The following is a 10977-nucleotide window of genomic DNA, read 5'->3' as shown; positions in this document are numbered from 1 at the left end:
TGAATGTTGACCACACGTATTAATAGTGAAATTTCGACTGCTACACTCGCCCACTGAGGCTCCGTCAGCACAGGGGTTTACAGCATCCGATAGCCCTTGTATTCTTTGAGGATGAGCTGCCCAGCAGACATGCAGGGTAGTGACATGGCCCACTCACCCCAGGACATGATCAGTCCTGCTGCAGGGAAACATGCAGCTCTGTGATCCCACGGACATTGTTCGGCCTCACAGAGCTGGAGGGATTCTCCCGTACGTTGTTCAGCCAGTTATTTCTACTCATCCTTCAAGGCACAGCTTAAAGGCTGTGAGTCCCTGTGAGAAGCCCTTCCTCTGGTGTCAGGACTCTTTCAGTTGAAAACTGTTGTTTAGTCACTCAGTCGTGTGCGACTCTTTGCGGCCCCATGGACTGTATGGTCCATGGAATTCGCTAGGACAGAATACTAGAATGAGTAGTCTTTCCCTTCTCCAGATCTTCCCAACTCGGGAATCTAACCGGGGTCTCCTGCATTGCAGGTGGGTTTCTTTACCAACTGAGCTATCAGGGAATACTGAAGTGGATTGCCATTTCCTTCTCCAGGGGATCTTCCCGACCCAGGGCTCGAACATGGGTCTCTGGCATTGGCGGGTGGATTCTGACTGAGCCACCAGAGAAGCCCTAGTTGCAAATACCAGAAACCTATTCCAAAGAGATTGTCGAAATAGAAAATTTGTTGGTAGGATGTTATCTCGTGTAACTTTGGAAAATTCACGAGCAGTTGGACTTCAGGAATACAAATGCTGCCTGGAATCCCTGTCTGTATCTCTCTGCACATCAGCATCGTTCACTTAGCCCTGCTTTTCAAGTAGGAAACACAGCTGCCAGCAGTCCCCACCTGGCATATTTTACAACTTCGCTACCAGAGAGGAACTGCTTCTGTTCCCTGATTTCTGACTTAAAAAACCTGGAGAAGAATCGTCTGCCCAGTGAGCAGTGGCCAGGGCAGCAGGGTCATGTGCTGCAAACAGACCTTTAGGGGTACACACTTAGGTTGCAGCATGGTTCCTGGAGACGGGCCCACAGTTTCCGCACCCGTAAAGCGGGGAGTTAGGTCTTTCTGGGTGGTGTCCTGGCACACGGCTTAACCTCTGTGATTCCTCATCCTATGAGTGGATACCTGGGGAGGAGAGGGTCACTAGGGAGAAAATTGGCTGAGATCCACTGCCTGAGTGTAAGAGGGGCTTCCCACTTAGGGTAGGGACTTACGGTATCCACTCTCTTCCTACACTGAGGGAACTAATTTTCAGCTTAGCACATGGCCAACCAGAGAAAATAGTATTTCCTAGTCTTTTTGCACTAGTATGGCCAAGAGGGTACATTTTACCCAGTGAGTTGTAGACAGTGTGTGCAATTTTTTTTTTTAATAATCTTTTGGCTGCGCCGCTTGACAGGCGGGATCTTATTTTGACAACTAGGGGTCAAACCCGCTCTGCCTGCTTTGGAAGTGTGGAGTCTTAACCACTGGACCACCAGGGAAGTCCCCAGCGTGCATCTTATGGAAAGCATTGTCAGAGGCACAGAGTGCCCTTCCCCACCTCTCCGGCCTGTGTTTGGACATGACTACTGGAATTGAAGCAGCTATTTGGACAATGGGGTGGGAACTGATACGGATGGCAGAGTAACAGTATATAAGCAACATGAAATCAGCATACTACCTAGATCTGTGTGTGAGAGAAAACTTCTATCTGTTGAAACCACTATTATTTTGGCTTTTTGGCCTGTTACAGCCAAACTTCATCCTATACCATCCCTATGCAGGTAGGAAACGAGCTTATGTTACCAGCAGTAGAAGGACCTTACAGATGGCCCCTGCCCCTGCAGACCTGTCAATAATTCCTGCCTAGGTTCCCGTTTTAGCGGTCCAGGGATTGATGGGTCCCATCTTCCCTGCCCCCACTCTCCTTGCAGTGTGGATTTTCCCACTGAGGGTTTCCTGCTCTTGCTGCCTACCCTAGAGCAGGAATCAGGGTCTGTGTGATGCTATTCCTGCCTGACCAAGCCCCTTTCGACCCTTCTTCCACCACCCCCACCTCTACCAGAGGCTCCTCCTATAAGCTTTGGCCAGGAGAGTGGGGGTACCTGACATGTCCCACAGGCTGGGATCTCTGTCTACGGTGGATTCCCGAAAGCTGTGTGTCCCTGTGTGCCATGTGTCCAGTGTCAACACATTTAACAACCAGTCAGAGTGGGTGTTGACCAAGAGAGCAGACCAGGGTCTGGAAGTCCTCTTGCTGTGGGTGGTCAGGGAGCAGGGGGACACTCCAGGGCTTGGGGAGCACCTGTTGTCATCAATTATAGACCTAGATCAATACTGTAATAAGCAGTCAGATGTATGCTGAACACCACCCGAGTGTCAGCCATGGGAGTGTTGATGTGTGTGGGGGTCTGTATGTATGTGTGTGAGTGAGATTTGGGGTGCTGGTATAGCCCAGGGAGAAAGCTGTGAGGGGTGTGGGAGCCTCTCAAAGGCTGAGGCTGGGCCTTGCAGTGGCAGATAGAACAGACTTCAGTTAGGTTCTTGACCTCAGTGACAGGCCAGGTTGGGCTCACAGGAGCACTGTACACAGTCCTGACCCCCTCAAGAAGGCAGAAGATACCTGGGACTTCCAGGGGAACATGTGACAAGGTTGAGGAGCATCAGAGTGATGGAGGGGACATCAGATTCAGAGTAGGGAAGACAGGGCCAAATTCCCCCATCCTCCGGAATCTGCTTCCCCAGAATCCGCCTCCCCAGAATCCCCCAAAACACTGAGCCATTGGCTGGGTTGAGCTGAATTTTTATTTCATGTCTCATCCTGCACGCCCACCACGGTTCTCTAGCCTGAAGCTTCGCGGCTTAAGAGGCTCTGGCAGGGTCAGCATTTCCCATCCTTCAGGATCTGGATGTCCTGTCTGTTTTTTCTAGGGTCACAGCAGACGAGAATGAGGTCAGCTCCTCAGGAAGTGTAACATACCCTTCAGGAACCCCAGCCCAGTCTGTCCGGACTCCCTGCTGAGCTCTGCCCACTCAGTGTACAGTGCGGGGGAGGTCCCCAGGTCTCCCTGGGCGCATCCTTCTACTGTTTCTCACTCCGTATACCCTCCCCCTGGGAGGTTTCAGCTGCCTAGGCTTTCAACCACCTCTACGTGCTGTTGGCTGTATATCTGTCTGGCCTGGACCTCTGTCTTCAACTTCAGGCCTGTTCATGCAATTGTTGACTGTGTATCACCTCTGGGATGTCCCAGAGGCTCCACTGTCCACAAACATCACTGCCCCACAAGCCTGCCACACACCCCCAACCCCCCGCCAACATGGCATCCCCAGCCGCCCCAGCCTACAGGTTAGAAACCAGCATGTTACTCTTGCTCCCTTCCTGCCCACCACCCGCCCCGACCCCTCACATCCAGTCTCACAGCTTGTGGACTCTACTCCCAGTGGAAGCATGGGTCTTTAATTATCATGATCTTTTTCTAAGTTAGGACACTGTCCTTGCTGCTCTCCTGCCCATCCCTCTAGAGTGTTGCAACTGTCAGAAATTTCTCTTCTGTGATCTCACTTAGTGCTGGACGGCCCAAGATCTTATGAATGAAGTGTGTTAATCGCTCAGTCGAGTCTGACTCTTTGCGACCCCACGGACTGTAGCCAGCCAGGCTCCTCTTCCATGGGATTCTCAAGGCAAGAGTACTGGAGTAGGTTGCTGTTGCCTTCTCCAATGAATGAAGAAATGAAACAAAATAGGAGATCTGATGTCCCAAGGTCATGTTCTGGCCTTCTCACTCTAGACTCATTTCTTGTCTCTCCCCCATCATCCTTTACACTTTATACTCTAGCATATCCAACTTCTTATTTTTCCTCAAATATAAACTATCTTCTAGATCTTTCCAAATTCATTTTTCTACTTGGAATTGCCTTTCCTTGTTTAATCTTTCTCCAGCCTAGTTCCTACTTATCCCTCAAGACTGAGCTGAGATGTTGCCTGTCCTAGAAGTCTTCCCTGCCCTGGCCTGGCACCCACAGTACCTGTGCACCCCCATCTGGGCCTTTGGCATTCTGTGCTGCAACTGGCTGACTGTCAGCTTGGCTTCTGCTTTAGACTGACCATTGCCCCCAGGAGCTGGTAATGCTGTCTAACTTTTTATATCCTATCGTATCCCCAGTGCCTAGAGCAGAGTTAAGTGTTCAATAAATAATTGTTGGCTGGAGGAATAAATGAACAAGTAAGGTCACCTAGTCAGGGGGCAGAACGAGGAAAAGAACCCAGGGTTTCCACCCTCACCCCCAGCGCCCCACTCGTGGGCTTTCTGCTTGGAACCACGTGCCTTCTTTTGATTTTACTTGCACTCATTCTGTTATGAGCACATGTTCGAGGACTTGTCCCAGGCCAAGTATGAGTAAAGGAGGAGACAGGTCAAGTCCTACTCCTTTCAGACCCGCGTGCACCACAGATGGAGCCCGCCCAAGATAGCGCGGGGAAACGCAGGGGTGGACTTACATCCGAGCCAAGCAGAGCTGGCATTCACTCTCATACGTGGCCCCGTCAGTGCCGCAGACCGGGTCGTATGTCTTGGGGCAGGCTGGAGACTCTACCATGTGTTCACAGATGGGCTGTGGGAGAGAGGAAGGGGGATGCTCAGGGACCCAGAGGCAGGAGGTACCAAGGGGCTCTGCTGAGGGGGCTCCAGGGAGGAGCCAGATTCAGGAAGGCCCCAGTGTGGGTCCGGAGAGCATGAAACCAAGCACACAGGGCCCCAAGGCACGTTTGCTTGTGTGTGTGCGTGAGTGTGTGTGTGTGTGTGTGTGCATGTGTGTGTGCATGTGCGGGTGTGTGTGCATGTGTGCATGCACGTGTGCGCGTGTGTCTGTGTGTGTGCATGTGTGCACGTGTCTGTGCGCGCGTGCATGTGCATGTGTGTGTGCGTGCGTGTGCATGTGTGTGTGTGCGCGCCTGACTGTGTGGGGCTGTGGCTGTGTCCATAAGGATGTACCTGTATCTACTGAGCCCAAGTATGTGGTTGCTTTTGTGTGTGTGTGTGTGTGTGTGTGTGTGCGCGCGCACCTGACCTGTGTGGCTGTGACTGTGTGCATAAGGATATACCTGTATCTGCTGAGCCCAAGTATGTGGTTGCTTGTGTGTGTGTGTTTGCGTGTGCGTGTGTGAGTGCGTGCATGTGTGTGCGTGTGTGTGCGTGTGTGTGTGTGCGTGTGTGCGTGTGTGTGCGTGTGTGTGTGTGTGTGCGCCTGACCGTGTGTGGCTGTGGCTGTGTGCATAAGGATGTACCTGTATCTGCTGAGCCCAAGTATGTGGTTGCTTGTGTGTGCGTGTGTGTGCATGTGTGTGTGTGCGTGTGTGCGCGTGCACGTGTGTGCGTGTGTGTGCGTGTGTCTGCGCGCCTGACCGTGTGTGGCTGTGACTGTGTGCATAAGGATATACCTGTATCTGCTGAGCCCAAGTATGTGGTTGCTTGTGTGTGTGTGTTTGCGTGTGCGTGTGTGAGTGCGTGCATGTGTGTGCGTGTGTGTGCGTGTATGTGTGCGTGTGTGTGCGTGTGTGCGTGTGTGTGCGTGTGTGTGTGTGTGTGCGCCTGACCGTGTGTGGCTGTGGCTGTGTGCATAAGGATGTACCTGTATCTGCTGAGCCCAAGTATGTGGTTGCTTGTGTGTGCGTGTGTGTGCATGTGTGTGTGTGCGTGTGTGCGCGTGCACGTGTGTGCGTGTGTGTGCGTGTGTCTGCGCGCCTGACCGTGTGTGGCTGTGGCTGTGTGCATAAGGATGTACCTGTATCTGCTGAGCCCAAGTATGTGGCTTGCCAGGTGAACACCTGTCTTCAGGGGCTCACACGCTCTTCACAGGGTCTAACAGAAATTCTGCTCTTGTTGAGGACCCAGGAAGAGAACCAGCCATCATTCCTAGGAGGCCTGCCTCCCTGGAGGCGCCTGAACTCACCCTGGCCTGTGTGACTGTCAGGCCCTTGGTATGAGGAGGCTGGAGGCCTAACTGAGGCTCTGTCTAAAAGGGTTCCAGGCCAGTCCCGAGCGTTAGGACTAGGATGGGGGCCCGGGGTACGGGTTGGGGGTGAGGGGGCTGATGCTGCATTCTGCACTGATTAGCTGTGTAGACTTTGGCAAAGGGGCTGGGCCTGCTCAGCCTGGAAGAGCTAACCTGAGGCCGCCCTGGCCACTGTGGCACCATTGAAGGTGTCTGAGAAGGAGCGTAAAGAAGAAAATCCCTTGTCTCCCAGTATGGATGAAAGGGCTCCCCTCTGAGAAGGACGGCCGGGACAGCAGTGCTGAGGCCGGAAAGAGCAGCTGCCTTACCATTCTCCAGAAAACCAACTCTTTCGCCGACACAGACACCTCTGAAAGGCAAAGAAGCAAGAATTAGGGGATGTTGGCTTTAGGCCCCAGGAACCAGAGTCTGAGGACACTTTTTTCAGGGACCTATCCCAGCCACCACCCAATCTGGAATTCCTCAGGGAAAGGTAGTGAGTGAGTCATAGACTGGGCCCCTAGAAAGCTCACATGACATTGTCAGAACTGGGAGAGAAAGCCTAGAATTAGGGAGATTAAAGTCTAGTCTGTTTCTTATTAGTAAAGATCCCACTGGGATTGTCCAAGGACCATAACTACTGAAGCCCGTATACCCTAGAGCCTGCAAGCTGATTCTACAGATCCCCGCGCCGAGAGCCTGTGCTCTGCAACAAGAGAAGCTGCTGCAACTAGAAGCCTTCCCACCACAACTAAGAGTGGCCTCCCTAGAGAAAACCCTCGCCCAGCAATGAAAACCCAGCACAGCTAAAAATAAATTAACCAAAGGACAAATATTGAAAAGCAGAAGAAAAAGAAAATAATTCAGTTACTATGTACCAGGCCTTGATAATACATGATCTTGACTTTCTTACACACTTTCTCACTGCTGTGTAACGGGAGGAGAGGAGGCAGAGGTCTGTGACCCGGATCCCACCACAGGACTGAGGCACACATTTCCTCAACTTCCAGGAGCATTGGCTGCTCACAGTGAGTGCTTTCTTCCTAGAAGAGTATGTGGCTCAGATGGTAAAACATCTGCCTACAATGTGGGAAACGTGGGTTCAATTCCTGGGTCAGGAGGATACCCTGGAGAAGGAAATGGCAACCTACTCCAGTACTCTTGCCTGGAAAATCCCATGGACGGAGGATCCTGGTAGGCTACAGTCCACGGGGTCGCAAAGAGTCGGACACGACTGAGCAACTTCACTTTCACTTTCTTTCACCCTTGGAGAACGGAGCTGCCTTGCCCAAGCTGGCATTCCTACCCAGGAACAACCCACGTCCAATGTCAGGGTGATGTGGGTACAATGGTCTGAACTCCTCATCTCAGAGCAATGCTTCAGGGCCACCCCAGCCCCTCTGCATGACAGTCACTGACCGTCTCCCCTCCCTGGTGTTTCCCCCTGAACACTCTCCAGCAAACTACACACAGATCCCAGAGCCTGCTTCCCAGACAACTCGGCCAATCTATGAAAAAGGTTCACAGGTAAGGCAACACGGTTTGTTAAGGGCAGGGCTGGGATTTTCATGTGGCTCTGTCACTCCACACATGCAGTTGTGCCTCACAGCCCCTTGAGGGCTGGATGAACTGTTTACAGGACCTCAGCAGATTGTGGTGTGATGGGTGGAGGAGGGAATGGAATGGAGCTGTATCTGAGGCCACAGGTGTAAGGAAAGGGTCTATAAAAACTGAAGAAAGGCAGGCTGCTTCCTGAAGTCTCTGAAGGTCTCTCCTGGGACCCAGGGAGAGAGGAACTCTTCTTAACTTCACAAGGCAGAGCCCATCTGCACAAAGAGGCTGCAAAGAGGCAGGTGTGGATTCCAGAATGTTCTCTCAGTGGGAGCTATACGTTAACAAAAGAAGCTGTCTCCAGAAGTGGAGAGTTCTCCATCCCTGGAGGTGGGTGACCATCCCTTGGTTTTAGGTTTTTCTGGAGATGCTATTACAAGAGATTTCCAAGGTGGAGAGGAAGAAGGGAACCAAGATTGGCCACTGGTGCACTGCTCAAGCATCAACATGCCAATCCAGTCTTGTCATCATTACTGCTCAAAACCCTCCAGGTCATGATTACCCAATCTGGAAATTGTCCAAATATCCTCCAACAGGCGAGTGAATAAACCCTGATACACACATACAGTGTGACTCAACTCAAAAGTAAAAACAAAGCAATAACTGATAACATGCAACAACATGGCTGAGTCTCAGAAACTCGCTGAGCCGAAGAAGCCAGACACAAAAGACAGCATCCCGTATGGTTTCATCTGTGTGACATTCTAGAGGAAGCAAACTAATCTATGCTGGAAAATGTCAGAGCCAGGGTTGCCTCGGAGGGGGGGGGGCGGGGGGGCAGGGATTGACTGGCATGGGGGAAATTTCTGGAGTGATGGAAACGTTCTGTTTGTTAATAGGGGTCTGGGTTACACAGGTATATGCCTCATCAAATCTCGTTGAATAGGATTTGCTGAGTGATGAGATGTGTGCATTTCATGGTCCATAACTGTTGGTGGGGGAAAGCATTTAAAAAAATGAATAAAGCCCTTCCGGGGCTCCATGTCATGACCACTAAGACTCTTCATCTTTTGTTGAGGGCACTGTGTGAAATGATCCCAAACTTCCCCTGGGCCACTTCCTCATCCGCCTCCTCTGCCCCTCTGCCCCCGCCATTCCTCTCTGCTCACTCTTCCAGAATAGGCTCTCTTGGCTTATGCTGGTCCCTCTGTGGTGTCAGTTTCTTTCTGGATGATGTGGGAAGTTGCATTTAACCCCAGCTGCCCTTTACCTTGGCCCGAGGTTTCTGCCCCCTTCCTCACGCAGCCCAGGCAGAAATCTGAAATGGGCCAAAGGACTCCCTTTAGGGCAGCCTCCCTTTAGGGCAGCGTTCCCAAAAAGAGAACTGCTCAGGGAACTGATGCCAGGCTGGGAGTAACCTGGCTGTGCTGGGCCAGAGTCCCCAGATCCACTTTCTATTGCTTCAGCCTCTGGTTTGTGTCCCCAGCCAGGGAAACACCTGTGAGACTGACTCTGAGGTCGGTGTCCCTGATGTCCTGCTCAGACCCGCCCTGTAACATCACGACTTTGTCTGGGAATGTCCTAAGGAGTGTTGCTGCTTCTCTTTTGACTCTGTTCTCAGGGTAGCAACCTGAGCAATCCTTTTAACCTGTGACTCTGCCCATCACCCTTTAGTACCTCCCATTTCACTCACAGGAAAATCCAAGTTCTTACACTGACCTTCAAGGCTTTATCCATTATAGTTGGCAGTTGCCTGTATCATCTCAACTCCTGTCTCTCTGCACCTTGCCCCTCACTCCTTTCGAGTCCCACTGGCTTCCTTGCCATACTCCACACACTCCACGCATGCTTCTACCTCAGGGCCTTTGCACTGCCCACTGCCTCTGCCCGGAACCCACTTCTCTCAGAAATATCCATGGCTCACTCCTCCACCTCCTTCAAGTATTGCGCAAACATCAGCCTCTCAGAGAGAAGTCCCCTGCATTCACATTGCAACCCCCTCTCAATCCCCATCACCCTGCCTAATACTTTTTTTCTTAGCCTTTATCACCATCTAAATACTGTTTAATATATATTGTTTAATATACATTGCACCTATCTTATTGACTGTTGATTCTCCTCCCTCCTACCCCATTAAATTTAAGATCTATTGGGGCAGCTCCTTTTCTGTTTTGCTTGCTGATAAGTTTTAAGGGCCCAGAACAAGGCCTGATACCCAGCAGAAGTGAGACTGCAGAGGCACCCAGCTTCTGAGCAGGCTTCACTCCAGCATCATGTGTTTAGCTCAGAGCAAGGGCTCCCTTGTGCTCACATGACTGCCTCAGCCCCACAACCACAGCCTATCAGAGCAGATGGGAGCCCAGAGGACCCGGCCAGGCTTCCTTCAGCACCCAGCACCCTGCAGTCAGTAGACTTGTCAATCTCCCTGGAGACAGGCTGTCTCCCTCTGCGTCCCCAGTCTCTAGCCCAGTAGCTGCTCAGGGTCGCTTTGAGCTGGAACAACCTCTTATGTCACAACTGGAGAAACAGGCCCCAAGAGGGGAGGAATGTGTGTGTGTGTTAGTTGCTCAGTCAGGTCCAACTCTTTGAGATCCTATGGGCTGTAGCCCTCCAGGCTCTTCTGTCCATGGGATTCTCCCGGCAAGAATACTGGAGTGGGTTGCCATGCCCTCCTCCAAGAGATCTTCCCAATCCAGGGATGGAACCCAGGTTTCCCACATTGCAAGTGGATTTTTTTTTACCATCTGAGCCACAAGGGGAGAGGACTTTTGCAATTCTGAGCCACAGGTAGGATTGGAACTCGGGGTTTTTTTTTTGTTTTTTTTTTTCTAGGCTGGGGTGCAGAAAAAAGGTTTATTTAAAAAAAAAAAAAAGAAAGAAAGATTTATGCAGAAAGCCTCACAGGATGCCCCAGGCCCTGCCTCTGCCCCACTCCAAGCTCACCTACCAACACCAAGCCACAGAGAATCCAGGCTCTGTCTACTCACCCCTGTCCACGAGGAAGAGAACAGCTAAGGCCAGGGCGACTATCCACAGGCGGGCAGCCATGCTCATCCCGGGCTATGTGGCCTGAGGGAGCTGGGGCCTGGGCCAGGGATTGATGGGGGCCTGTTTATAGTGCCGATCCCCACCCTTATCTTATCTGAGGCCAGGTGGAGAGCTGGAGGTGTCACCCGGAGGTAATATCTGCACCCTGGCATCAAGAAAGGGTTTGTTTTCTGCAGAGACGTTGAGTTCCAAGTGGCCTGGGGCGGGGGTTGGGCCATTGATGGTGAATTTTGTAAGAGAGGAAAAGTTTGGACTTGCAAAGCTGATTTCAGTCTGAGGGCTGAAGCAAGAGGGAGAGGAAAGTGGAAATAAAGAGGGGAAAACAGAGAGAGACTAATTCAGAAATACTGAAAGAGAGAGATCAAAAAGAAAACAA

The 10977-nt window shown here is 51.6% G+C and overlaps 1 protein-coding gene across 1 annotated transcript; it reads right to left on the bottom strand.

Annotated features, from left to right (window-relative positions):
• Positions 1 to 2846: 2846 nt before the first annotated feature.
• On the bottom strand, positions 2847 to 10601 carry SPINK4 (serine peptidase inhibitor Kazal type 4). Its single transcript, XM_065946591.1, has 4 exons — positions 10541 to 10601; positions 6332 to 6372; positions 4510 to 4622; positions 2847 to 2938 (listed from the first exon to the last, which is right to left on the bottom strand). Exons 1-4 carry the CDS (start codon positions 10599 to 10601, stop codon positions 2893 to 2895), a joined length of 261 nt encoding a protein of 86 aa, XP_065802663.1. The 3' UTR covers positions 2847 to 2892.
• Positions 10602 to 10977: the final 376 nt, after the last annotated feature.

The sequence above is a fragment of the Muntiacus reevesi genome, chromosome 10 (assembly GCF_963930625.1).
Source record: "Muntiacus reevesi chromosome 10, mMunRee1.1, whole genome shotgun sequence".
NCBI classification, from domain to species: domain Eukaryota; kingdom Metazoa; phylum Chordata; class Mammalia; order Artiodactyla; family Cervidae; genus Muntiacus; species Muntiacus reevesi.
Note: the sequence above shows the minus strand (reverse complement) of the source record. Positions and strands in the feature narration are given on the sequence as shown.